The following is a 13,826-nucleotide window of genomic DNA, read 5'->3' as shown; positions in this document are numbered from 1 at the left end:
AATGGCTAAACAAGTTATGGTATATGATTGTGGTGGAATAATGTGCTTTAAGAAATGATGAGCAGATGGTTTCAGAACAAAACCTGGGAAGACTTGATGCACAGTGAACAGAACCAGAACATTGTACACAGTAATAGCAACATTATAACAATGATCAATTAGAAAAGAATCAGAAATTCTGAGCAATACAATGATGCAAAACAATTCTGAAGGACTCATGATGAAAAATGTTATCTTCAGATAGAGAACGGATGATCTCTTGAGAATAAATTGAAGTGTGATTTAATTTTCTTCTTTTTTTGGCAACATGGCTAATATGGAAGTATGTTTTGCGTGACTTCACATCTATAAGTGATGTGGTACTGCTTGCCTTCCTGATGGGTGAGAGGTGATGGAAAGAATTTGAGACTCAAAATTAAAAATATTTAAAATGAGTAATTTTTTTTGGAAAAGTCATCCAGTTCTACTGATTTGTGTGAGAATGAATGATTGGAAGTATCTAGAGACCATGAAGCTGTAGAAGGCAACATAAAGACTAATTCTTTTTCTAACTAAAGCTCCAGACTGAAAGAGGAAGGCCCTGTTTTTCTTAGCTGACTTTTCTTCAATTAATGCTTTATCTCAACTGCTATGAAGTGAAGTCCTTGTAAGGGCAGGGACTGATTTTTGCCTTTCTTTGTATCCTTAATACACTTAGCACAGTTCCTAGCACATAGTAGGCTCCTAATGTTTGTTGACTTGACCTACTTCATGATCCTAGGTGCTGAGGAATGAATTTATACCTGTGGGAAGTGATGCTAAGCGATGGATCAAACCATTATTATTATTATTGTTGTTGAATATTATCATCATTATTATTATTCATTATGGATTGTCAAAAGTAAAAGTTTTTTTTGCTCTCTTTTCTCTTAACTTTTGCAAAAAGTTTTGCAAACTCCAAACCTCCCCTCAACTATTAGAATAGTAGATTCTATCAAACTAATTCTAAGGATATTTATTAGTATCCAAACTAAGCATACTGCCAATTCTCAGATAATGGCTGCCTCCCAATATTATATCATCTTCAAGTTAATTAGAAGTGGCTCATTATTGGTTTTGATTCAGACAATAGGTACCTACATCTATTAAGTTGCTTGAATATGTCTTGAATGTATGTCATGGCCAAGTTTCCTCAAAGACAGCATGGGTGTAGAAAAAGACTATCCATGAGGTTGGCAACTGGGTAATTAACACACAGAAAGGGTTATCCATGAGCCCAGGAACGTGCATACTGGGCAATTAGCACTCTTACTTTTTCAAAAACAGAAGATCACAGGCCCTTATCAATAAGGATGGGAAGTCAGAAGTGGAGCCTCTTTCTCTATATAAGCAGAAACAATCTAGCCTCAAATGCAAATGGCAAAGCCTCATCATGTAACCCTCATGAAGATTTGGGTATATGTGTCAGGGCAGAGTATTCCTGTAAGGGACCAGAAACTCTATATTCCCAGAAGTGTGACTTTCAACTGGAAGTAGCTGAAGTGTCTCAGCAGTTTTCACACTCTGCAATCATCATCCTTCTGAGATCTGGTCAGCTATAATTCATATCAATTTAACTCCTTCAATGAATTTCACTGGAATATATGTGTATATGTACATGTACATGTAGATATATATATATATATAACATATAGTGTATATTAACATATTAAAAGGTGAAAGCAAAACTATATGTATATACAGATATGTGTAAAATGCATGAAATTTTTTTTTGATAGTTAATCGCAGAGAGGGGACAAAATTTTTTAACATTTACCAAAGAACCATTAATTTAGAGAGCATTAGCTGCTAAGTGTTGGGGAATGGAGGAGGGAGACTGATCACTTCTCCAACCCTTGGAATTAGGCCAACAAACTTAGAACAGTATAGGATTTGAAAAGATGTCCTCTGTCCCTAGATGAGTACCTGTAGGTACTCTACGGAAAGAGTCCAGGGAATTGCCACAGGGTTATCCTGTTCCAGTTTTATCAGTTTACAGGATGAAAGTATAGGATGAAAGTGACATATTAGTCAAAGCTAGGGTGTTATTAAGCTGGACACAGCATATAAGGGAGATATTTCCATTACCTCTTTCAGACCACATCCAGGTGGCATTCTGTTCAATTTAGGCACCATTATCTTATAAGGGATGTTGACAACATGGAGTACATACATTCACAAGAGGATAATTAGGATGACTTTTGACATCATGTCATATTCGTAATGGTTGGAGGATAGATGTTTAGTGTGGATAAGAGGGGGAGGGTAGAAAGGGTAATAGACATGACACTTCAGATATTAGAAAATGGCGGTCATCTCAAAGACAGATTTGTTTTGTAGAGGGCAAAAACTAAGCTCAATACAGAGGGATCCAGTGGAAGTTATGATACTATAACAGAGCATTGCACACATTAGGACAAGACACAAGACAGTCCACTCAGTAATGGGATGTGTTTAAATCCTCATCTGAGATATTGTAGAGGGGATTCCTACCACAGGTAAGGAGTTGGATTAGAAGACTTCTGAATCTCCCTCATACCAGGATTTTGAAATATTGCAAACTTGAGTCAAGCCAAGAACCAGGGATGGCAATATGGATTAACAAAAACAGAAAAGGAACTCCCTGGCCCCCAAACCTAAATATCCTTGTGATTCCTAGTGCTTATTAGGGCGAATGTGCGAAGTTAAGTCTCCACTCTCTTGCCCCTTACCCACTGGAAACTACTCTGGACACACTACAAAGCTATTCTAGTTCTAACTGCTGCCTTTTAAAAGTGAACTGGCACCCTCTGAATAAATGTAGTTGCTTTTTATTAAAACAATTTAAAAGCTGCAAAACCTCTAATCTCTAAGAATCTGTAGTATTTGGAAAACACACAGGAAAAAGTCTGAGTATGAAACCAATTAGTAATGAAAAAGGTACTTTGACAAGCCTTTATTTCCTCCTCCTGCCAGCTTAGGGAGGAGATTGCATCATTACCTTGCACAGCACTAACAGTTAAGCAATAATGAATCAAATGGGTTGTGTTATTGCTCTTTTTTCAAAACAGAGAAAACAGCTGCAGCTCAGACTGGTCGCAGATGTGTGAGGATATACCTATGCATCTTTGCATTCACTCTTCAAGAGGGAGGTTTTGCCCATCCAGGGAACAGAGTACACCTGAAACTCGCAGATGGAGTGCTGGGAGGGGGAAGAAAGAGAAAGACCAACAATGAGCATGAAGAAAAAACATTTTAAAAATGGACCCAGAATTATCTTTTCCAATAGGTACACAAGTCGGCCCTTTCAGGAAATAGGATGATGATCCAAATTCGTTACTACCTAAATTTCAGAATGTGTTTCCAGACTTAGCTTTACATATACCAACTAAATTGAGCCTCATAGTTCCCCTATGAGCTAACTGCTCCAGGAATTACCTCCATCTTACAGATAAGGACACTGAAACTGAGTTTGGACTAGTAGTTTATGGAAATCCTTTCCAACCTCCTATCTACTCCAATCAATCACGCATACATTAGAATTTTCCTTTTCTTTAGTCAAAAGAAAGAAAACAGGTATACATATCAATAGGAATTAGGTGTGTGGTACACAAGGACACTCTAGTAAGGCCGATATGAGGATGGGGATGGCTACGGACTGAGGTTTTTACTAGTGTTACCCACAGCCTACACCACCCCGATCCCTTTCCAAAACTGCATGTCTAGAACAAGACATTACTACATAGTAGGGTATCACGCTCAGTATAGGAACCTTTGTTTCTAGCCTGCTTTCCCACAGTCTCTGGGCTGAAAGGCTTTGGATATCCTTTTGGGGAAGGGTAATGGGAGGACAAAATTGTTCTGGCCAGAGTTGCACTAGTTCAGGGGAGGTACTGGGTTCAGAGCTGGGAAGACCTGGGTTCAAATCCTTCTTCCAAAACTATGAGACTGATTGTATAACGACGTGGAAGTTATTAGGAAGTCTTCTCTCAAAACCTTAGCTTCCTCATCTGTAAAATGTGGATAATTATAATTCCCAGAATAGTTGTTAGACTTAAGAGTTAATGTGTATAAAATGCTTTGCAATCTTTAAAGTGCCATTTAAATGCCAGACTTGATTAACCAAGGACTCTTCCTCTGAAAAAAATGAGTGGGGAAGAGGAAAGATGTAAAGACAAGAAAGTAAATCTCTCACCAGAGCCCTGACGAAGCAGAAGAAAACTAAGGACCTCAAGGCTCAAGTAAAAGGGAAGGCCAAGAAGGGGATCATCCTACCTCCTGATTCTGGACATTTCCTCTGGCTGTCCTCTAAGCCTGGAGAGGTCTCTCTCCTCATCTCCACTTTCTGGCTGCTTTCAAGTCTCATCTAAAATGTGACCTTCTGCAGGAAGCCTTTCCAGATCCTCCTTAATCTTGGTGTGTTCCCTCCATTTATTACTTCCTTTATCTTGCATGTATGCAGTTTTTTGGATATGTTGTCTCTCCTGTTAGATTGTGGGCTCTTTCAGAGAAGTGACTTTATAAAAAAAATTTTTTTGCATCTCTAGGGCTTAGCCCAGCGCCTGGCACATAGTGGGCACTTAGACATGACTAGCTGCAGGGGAAGCCTCACTAACTTAACCAAATTCTATTTCTGTAAGGAAAATGGTGTCTTTTGGGACCTCAGGCGGTAAATGATGGGTCAGATTGTAAAGTGATGAGAACCACCCTAAAGTGCCTCCCCCACGTTTCTCCTTTGGAGGAGAAGTGAAGGTTGAAATAGTTAAGAATAAAGCAACACTAGGGGTTAATCACCAGCAATTCAGGAGGTTGGCCTCCTGATTAGCCAAGAATAAGCCTGAGACTGAAATCATGTACTTGATCAAGAGAGTTCACATGAGCTAGTTCAAAATTTGTTCTGTCCTGAGAGGACAACTCATTCTTGCCTGGGGAGTATAGGCAGTGGCTAAGGAAAGAACCAAGTTGGTTCTCTAGAGGCGCTGTCAGCATTCTTTTGTTCCCCCAGACAGAGCCCCAGTCACCCCACCTTAGACTGTTTCATCATTTTTTATTACACTGCCACACCCCAGGCATGAATGCTGAATCTCTCTCCATTTATTTAGGTCTTGCTTTCTTTAAAGACTGATTTGTAGCAGGGTATAAGTACTATGGGTGTCTTGGTTAACTCTCAGCTACTGTATGCAGTTATTTTAAATGGAATTTGTCTTTTCCTCTTTGATTTTTGCTAGTCATACAGAGAAAAAAAGGCTGATGACTTTTACGGATTTCTTTTGTATTCAGCTATTTTACTGAAGCTGTTACTTGTCCAGATTAGTTTCTTCACTGATTCTCTAGGATCTTCTAAGTAAACCATCCTAGCCATCTGTAGAAGGATAATTTTGCTTCCTCTTTGCTGATGTTCATTGCCTTAGTTTCTTCTGTATTTTTGTCTTACCTAGTATTTCTGGGATCTCTAGCTTCCATCAAACATCAACTCAGGCACCAGTTCCCACCACATTTGTGTGATCTTGCGCATGTTACTTAAACTTTCTAGGCCATAGTTTCCTCAAGGGTAAAATAAATGGGTTGGATGAGATTACCTAGGAGGTCTCTATCAGCTCTAAATCTCTAATTTCATGAAAATCTCTTCAGCAATACAGATCAGTGACTTGCCTACAACTTAATCTGAGAGTTAGTTACCTTGGGAAATGAGAGGATGACTTGCCCATGGTCACACAATCAGTATGTATCAAAGGTAGGGTTTGAATTTGGATCTGCCTGACCCCAAGGCTCATCCTTTACTGAGGTTTCTCCCTGGCTTTTCTGACATGCCATGTAAACACACTCCGAGCATCTGATAGCAAAATATGAAACCTCTTTGGATTCAAAGAATCCCTGCCCCCCCCAAAAAAAAATTCACCCCCAAAATGAAGGACCCATTAGTTACTTTTAGTTACATACCTTTTTCAGAGCTGGGTCCTTGTGATAGGGGCAGCTTGAAAGGTCAGCCACAGACTTGTCGCAGGTGGTTCGACGAATCTCAGCATCAATATAGTATTTTAGACCAGACACAACCTGTTAGCAAGGAAATGGAACCAGTAGACTAAATAAAGTCCTCTGCCATTTTTGCGTATTTTACATTCATACCAACATCATTTCTGTGAAGAATTCAACTTTTATTTAACACTTCCCAAGTATGTGTAAGGCACTGCAATAACTAGGATAGGTGCCGGGGAAAGCACAAAGGGAAGAACAAAAACGGTCCCCGAGTCAAGGAGCTTACCTTCTCCTGGAAGAAGATTCCATTCCCAAAAACATTCATTTTTATGGAACATTTCACTTCCTAATGATACTAAAGAAATTAAGCAGGTTTTGTTTTCAGTGTGAAATTTGATTAACATGGAGAGTTACTGCTATGAAAATTCCTTCCACTAATGCAGAATGGCCACTAACCGTTTCTTAGACTTAAAAACTTGCATGGGGGCTTAGGGAAATTAAGTGGTTGAATGACTTCTTCATGGTCACAGAGCATGTGTCAAAGGCAGGACTTGAGCCCAGGTCTTCCTGGTTCTAAGGCTGTTCTTCTATCCACTAAATTATGGTGCCTTTCTAAAAGAGGTAAACCAAAATATAGTTAAGCACACAGAACCACACACACATGTACATGTGTGTGTATATGAACTTATACATACATATACAAATGTATGTGCATACATACACACATACATATATGTGTGTCTGTATATATGCATACACACAGTATTTTCAATTCACATATACATACACATGCATGTGTTCTGTATGCTTAAATGTATTTATGTATTTAAATGTACATATGTACATACATATATGTGTGTGTGTGTGTGTGTGTGTGTGTGTGTGTGTGTGTGTGTGTGTATGTATGTATGTATATGTATATATCACATTATTAGGGAACTCATCAGCGGAAAGTTGGCCAGCAAGTAATAAATATTTTGGCCACAGCAACTCAAAAAAGTCTACTAAGGCAAAGGAGGGGGTTGCTATCTTCCACCAAGTGGAAGAACTCATGGATCTTTTCAAGTATCATTAGAGAACAATTCGTTCTAGACCAGGGCATTTTTCAAGTAACTGAAACTTACCTTTTCAATGCCTAAACTACTTCAATCATTGTTTATGCAAATTTTTCTAAGTCACAGACATATTTCATAGCTAAAATAGAATTTGGCCTTTTTTTGATGACTTTTGATAATCAGGTTATCATGGTGAAGATCAATTTTTGTACAGTTCTGTGATATGCAGGTTCTATGTCCATATTTAGCTAATGGACAAGGACTCCTGTGCTTTGAATTTTTGTGTTTGTTTTCTCATAAGTTCTCCTTTCTATTCCCTCATCGGACTTGTAAGACTTATTTCTTACTTTTCTCTTATTTATAACTTAGAATCTGCAGCTTGTTATCAGCTCTTAGCATGGTGCCTGACACACAGTAAGCACTTAATAAATGTTTGCTGACTGATTGGAGATGGGGAAATAGACAAGGCTCTTTTAAATTATGGAATGCTAATATTCATATAGTGCCTGGCATCATGCTAAGCACTTTACAATTATTATCTTGTTTGATCACCACAACAGCCCTGGGAGGAAGTGCTATTATTATCCCCATTTTACATAAGTGGAAACATAGGCAAACAGGTTAAGTAACTTGCCCAGGGTCACACTGCTAGTAAGTGTCCAAGGCTAGATTTGAATTCAGGGCTCCAAGTGAGGGTTTTGCCTATGAAAATAAGTACATAAAGTTTGAGGATAGGAACCTTTGGCTCTTAACTTCACGGGGTATACAAAAATGGGAAAATACAAGTATATTACTTTGTAAAACTTTCAAAATATGCTATGTTATTATTTTGAAGAGCTTAGGAGTCCTGGACTTCAAATGGATAAATACCAGATGACCAAAGTTTTTCTTTGGCTTTCTTGGCTCAGATCTTGACTTTGCTATTATTAAGGGCCAGCTATGTGCCAGGCATTGTGCTAAGTGCTGGGGATACAAAAAGAAGCAAAATGAAGTCCCTGCCCTTAAGTAGCTCACAATCTAATGGGGGAAAGACAACTTGCAAATAAATATATACATAAAGCAAGCCATATACAGGATAAATAGGAAATAATTAAGGGGGAGAGGCCCTGGACATATATGTTTGTATAGGCTCTTTCTAAATTCTCTACTCTGAGACCCAGATAAAGTTCCTAATCTAATCACTAAATCTAATCACTAAGTTCCTTCCATAGCTAGGGCTTTAAAAGTGTGGTTAAAATCACACACAGCAGTACCTCTACCAACAAAAATGAATTACCAAAGTGTGGGAAATTTCTCAATTTTAGCTAGATGAACCCCAAGTTCCTCAATCTATTCTAAACCTCCACAGCTTCTAGAGATTTTGTTTTATAGGGTCACAGGATTTAGAGTTTGAAGAAACTATCACCTGGCTCAATTTCCACATTATACCAATGAGAACACTAAGGCCCATGAAGGAAAAGTGACTCACCCAGGGTCACGGTGCTGGTAAGCATCTAAAGCTGGGATCCCTACTCCGACTTCTAACAGATTTTCCACTACAAATATTGCTGTAATCTTTGGCCTTGGCCAAGAGGCCTGGCTTTAAATTCCAAGATTAACACTTAATAGCTGTGTGGCCTGGCACAAATTACGTAATCTCTAAGAGCCCATTCCCTAATCTTTAAATTGGGTTAATAGATATACTTTCTAATTTACAAGACTGTAGTGACTAAAGTACTTTGTAATAACCTATGGGTTGGTCCTCTTGACTCAAAGCTCTCTCCACTCCAGGTTACCTTCCCCTCCTCAGTTCAGCTGAAAAACTGATCTTAAGCACAGATCAGATCTTGCCAGCCCCACCAGAACTGAACTTCAAAAGCTCCCTACTGCTAATCAACTAGGACCAAAAATAAATCTTCTGGCTTTTAAGACTCTTTATAACCTGGTCCCTTCTTAACTTCCCAGTTTTCTTATACCTGATGGCTCCCCCAAATCCCCCATAATGTGCCTCGATCCAATGACCCTGGCGTCCTTGGTATTCCTCACACAAAACACATCATCTGCTAATTCTGGGCATTTTCTCTGGCTGCCATGCCTGGGACTGACCTTCACACTCTCATCATTTACTCCTTCTGGCCTCCTTCAATTCTCAGTGAAACTCCAACTTTCTACAAGAAGGCTTTCATAGTAATCCTTAGTCTGAGCATTCTTCCCTTCTGATTATCTCCCATCTATCCAGTATAAAACTTGTTTGTTCATAGTCGTTTCATACTGTTTCCTCCATTTGACCATGAGCTCCTTGAGAAGAGGGATTTTTAAAAAAACTTTAAAAAGACTAGGCCACTTCTTTTGTCCCTTCCATCTCTAAGATGCTGTGATTCTATAAACCTTAAAGTACCATAAATGTGTTTGAATGAGATAATGTATGCAAAGTGCTTTGGAAATCTCAAAGTGCCATACAAATGTTTCCTATTACCACTACTAGATCAGGATTCTGGTCTAACAGAAACTTGTAGCATATTGTAAAAATGACACACCTAAAAACTACTTTTAGGATGTTAAGAGACAATCACAATAAACCTTACCACTATGCTTAGTTTGAGTGATGTATGCTTAACCCAAGACATTTTCTCCTTTTCGGATGGGTACAGGAAATGACACCAATTTTGTGGACATTTCTTCTAAGATAGAACAGTCTGGGTAACCTTTGCCACAACTCTCAAAAGTCCAGAGAAAATAAAGTTTGAAGCTTTCAAGTCTAAAATTCTGTGTCATATTGATCCCTGAAAACAATGCCATTCTGATCAGAGAGATCTTAGGTAATGTCTCTCTTACACAAACACATATGCAAAACAACAACCAGAATGGCTTGACCCTAAAGGCCTTTATTAGGCAACCCCAGCCCTGCGCAATGTCCAACAAGTTTTTCAGAGCTGCTGAGCAGAATGACCTTTGAGAGGAGAAGAAAAAATAAAAAGCTTACTCTTTTTTTAAATGTGCCCTTCTAATGTCCAATCAACTTAGAATACCTAGGCTGTAAGCTAAAGCAATCCCAAATCCTAAAATAAGACAAAAAAGTGGGCCACTTCGGACCAATGTCTGACAAATGGGTCTTTCATTAGAGTGTATCATTTGCCAGAGGTAATTTTGGCCATTAGGCAAAGCAGCATTTTTCTGACCTAGTGTGTGCCTGGGTATAACAGGGAAGAGAATCAGCCAGAGATAATATATTCAGAAACTGAAAGAACCTTAAAAGTTATCCATTCCATCTTTCTAATGTTAAAGATAAAAAGATAAAGATAAAGATAAAAATTGAGGCCCACAAGTTAATTGATTTGTCTAACACCACACAGGTATTAATTCTGACAGTTCAACTGTGTCCTTCTAACCTCCATTGCTGGCTGAAAGAAATCAGAAAAGTCCAAAGATAAAAACTATTGATTGACAATAGTTAGGTAGCAGAAAAAATAAAAATTACAGACATAGTAGGTGCCAAAGACCAGACAGTTTGGGCTCTCCTGTGGACTTGAAAAAACAACGATTAAAGTCAAGATAAGACACTAGCTAACACCCCAATGGCCTTACAGGCCAAGAGTTACTCTACCCTTTACTGGACTTTTCCTAACACCCACAAGGACAGGGTGTTGCTTAGTCCCAAGAAGAGCTGCATCAACTCAAGTTGCTTTTATTCACTCCCCAAACTCACAGTGGAAAGTTACTTGGTCTGTTAGTCACAAACTTGGCTCCCATCACAGCCTTTAGGGATGGAGAAGAATGCATTACAGCTCAAGGATAAATACTCCCAGTAGATCCATGGGGTGCAGGGGACACCACCCCTCACACTGAATTGCAAAGGAGAAAGCACACTGGGTCTTCCCACTTCCTGAGCTCAGCCAATACAAACTGCCCCCTGCCCCCTTACCCTTTTTAATCCAAGTGACAGTGCAGAAAAGCCTGGTAGGTAGGAGAGGGAGAGAGCATTTGTTTGTATCTGCCCAACAGAGGCCAATCATTTTTGTATGTTTTAAGGATCCTTTTGGCAGTCTGCTGAAGCCTACAGACCCCTCCTCAGAATGTTTTAAAAGCATAAAATAAAACGCATAGGATTACAAAAGAAGCCAGTTAAAAAGAAACCGTTTCTATTTTAAGTTTAAAATTGCACTAAGGCTTTTGGGACATCCTGCATGTGTGTATTATATATTACATATTATGTACCAAACACTGTGTTAGGCACCAAGATGAACAAGGTGGACAGAGTTGGTACTAACAAAGAAAAGCACATGCCCCTCTCTTCTTTTAAAAACGGAAAGTGACTAAAACGTAAGGCTGCATGTAGATGAAGTCAAGAAACATTTATTAAGTGTCTGCTGAGTGCTAGCCACTAGAACTTAGCACAGCACTTGGCATACTGCAGGTACTTAATAAATTCTAGTTAACTGACTAAGCAGTCAGGATACAAAGAAGAGCAACGATACAGTACTCTGTCTGACCTTAAGAATATATCTTGTATATCTCTAGACACACATGTATATTAATGCACACAAGTGTATACAAAAACATATATGCATGTTTTATATGCACTCATTTGCACGAACACATGCAGGTACATACATACATGCACACACATAAATACATATACACAGAAATACTCACATATCTACAAACACACACACATATATAGACAAATACATACACACGCACACATATTTAAAATTCACACTCCCCAGTGAGGGTTTGGAAGGTGTCGTGCCCAGCCCCCAGGCTCAGATCCCACCTGGGCAGAGCCCTTCCCCGGGATCACATGGGAGAAGCCCAACAAACCGTCTGCAGGGCCAGGGGAGGGCGCACCCTCTGACCCCCGGGCTGCGGCCCCGCCCCGCGCCCAGTTCCCCGCGGCTGGAGCGGACCCCGGAGAGGGAGCCAAGGCGGAGGGCGCGGCTCCCGCTGCAGGCCCTGCCTCGGGACCCCGGTCCGCTCTCCCCCTCGGGGCCCGGGGAGGGGGAGAAGGGCGTCCGCACGCACCTGCTTCCTGACTCGCACCACCCGGAACACTCGGCTGCCGAACTTGTCGTTGCTGGCCCGGTTAAATTCTCTTAGGGCGAAGCCGAGCGCTTGCTGCACGCCCTCATCGTTCTGGTCGGCCTCCATGAGGCCGCCCAGCAGGCGGGGCAGGCGCTCTTGGGCTTGGACCGCTAGGACTAGGGCGAGCAGCAGCAGAGGGAGCAGCAGGAAGGACCGCGGGCCGGCCATGGTGACAGGGGAGTGCGCAGGCAGGCCGGCCAGCTGGCTCCTCGGACTGTGAGAACACGGCAGAAGAACGCGGCGGGGCACACGCCTCCCTCAGCCGGCCGTTGGCTTTAAATCCTTTCTCCCTGGGCCCCTCCCCCGGATCGGCGCCGCCTCCGTCCTGCCCCGCCCCTCTGTGGAAACACAGCTGAGCCAGAGGGAGGCGGGTGGAAGGAGCCGCTGCTGCCAGAGCTGACGATTTCTCCACCTGGGCTTCGTTCTCTTTTGGAAAAAAAAAAAAAACCGTCACATGCCTACATAGAGCACACAGGGTGGGAGATTGGGAGTGATTTCCAGGTCCTTCCCTTTTAGGACTTCCTTAAAAAAATTCCTTTAAAAATTGTTTTAGTTTTCATTTGGCAAGCGTTTATTATCTATTTTTATTGTTATGAAATTTGTTGTTATTTATTCATGCTTTGGGGACAGATTTTATTTTAATTATAAGTAATTTGTTGTTATTTTTTCACGCTTTGGGGACAGATTTTATTTCATCCAAGCGTGTAAAACTTCTGTATTCTCAGTATTCTTACAATGTACAGAGAACAGGGAAATAAATTTATACCAATAATTGAGGGCCTTTGGCTTTCCTGGCTTCCTTCTAGATTCAGCTAAAAGGCCAAGAGGTATTTTTCCCACCCATCTCCTACTCCTACCCTCCACCCACCTGAGATTACCTTCTATTTACACAGTCTGTATGTTGTATGTACATTTTATTTAAATTCTTGTTTCCTTCATGAGGATGTAAGTTTCTTGAGGTCAGGGACCGTGTCTTTGTCTTTCCTTGTATCCCTGATGCTTAGTCAGCCAATTAATGTTTGGGGCTAGAGAGACCCCAGTTCAAATATGGCTTTAGATACTTACGAGTTGTGTGATCCTGAGCAAGTCACTTATTCTCTGTTACAGTTTTCCTCAGCTATAAAATAGAAATAATAACACTGCCTACCTTCCTGTGTTGTTGTGAGGACCAAATTAGATACTTTTTGTAAACACTTAGGACAGTGCCTGGTACTTAGTAGGCACTATATAAATGCTTACTCCTTCCCTTCCTTTTATGTTAAGTATCTACTGTATTCCAGGGATCTTGCTAAGTGCCAGTGCCTGGCACATAGCAATTAAATGTTTCTCAACTTTACCTTCGTGCAACCTTACATTTTATTTGCTTTATTTTTAAAAGAAGAGTTTCCAAGTTAATACCAACCCTCTCCAACTCAGTGATCCCAGTGCCTAGAATAGCGCGCAGCCCCGGGGGTCAGACGGTGCGCCCTCCCCTGGCCCTGCAGAAGGTTTGTTGGGCTTCTTCCATGTGATCCCGGGGAAGGGCTCTGCCCAGATGGGATCTGAGCCTGGGGGTTGGGTACGAGACCTTCCAAACCCTCACTGGGCTGGGGAAGGCTTCCTGGAAAAAGTGGGATGTCAGCTGGGACTTGAAGGAAGCCAGGGAGCTCAGTGAGCAGGGCCAAGGGGGGAGAGTGTTCCAGGCCTGGCCAAAGACCAGAGAGAATGTCCAGAAACAGAGATGGAGGGGCTTGTTCA

General features: G+C 40.9%; 1 protein-coding gene across 1 annotated transcript; it reads right to left on the bottom strand.

Annotated features, from left to right (window-relative positions):
* Window positions 1-2,926: 2,926 nt before the first annotated feature.
* CST3 (cystatin C) lies at window positions 2,927-12,361 on the bottom strand. The gene is made up of 3 exons (XM_020987147.2): window positions 12,030-12,361; window positions 5,938-6,051; window positions 2,927-3,199 (listed from the first exon to the last, which is right to left on the bottom strand). Exons 1-3 carry the CDS (start codon window positions 12,255-12,257, stop codon window positions 3,116-3,118), a joined length of 426 nt encoding a protein of 141 aa, XP_020842806.1. The 5' UTR covers window positions 12,258-12,361; the 3' UTR covers window positions 2,927-3,115.
* Window positions 12,362-13,826: the final 1,465 nt, after the last annotated feature.

This window comes from Phascolarctos cinereus, unplaced genomic scaffold (assembly GCF_003287225.1).
Source record: "Phascolarctos cinereus isolate Bilbo 61053 unplaced genomic scaffold, phaCin_HiC Scaffold_2;HRSCAF=192, whole genome shotgun sequence".
Taxonomy (NCBI): domain Eukaryota; kingdom Metazoa; phylum Chordata; class Mammalia; order Diprotodontia; family Phascolarctidae; genus Phascolarctos; species Phascolarctos cinereus.
Note: the sequence above shows the minus strand (reverse complement) of the source record. Positions and strands in the feature narration are given on the sequence as shown.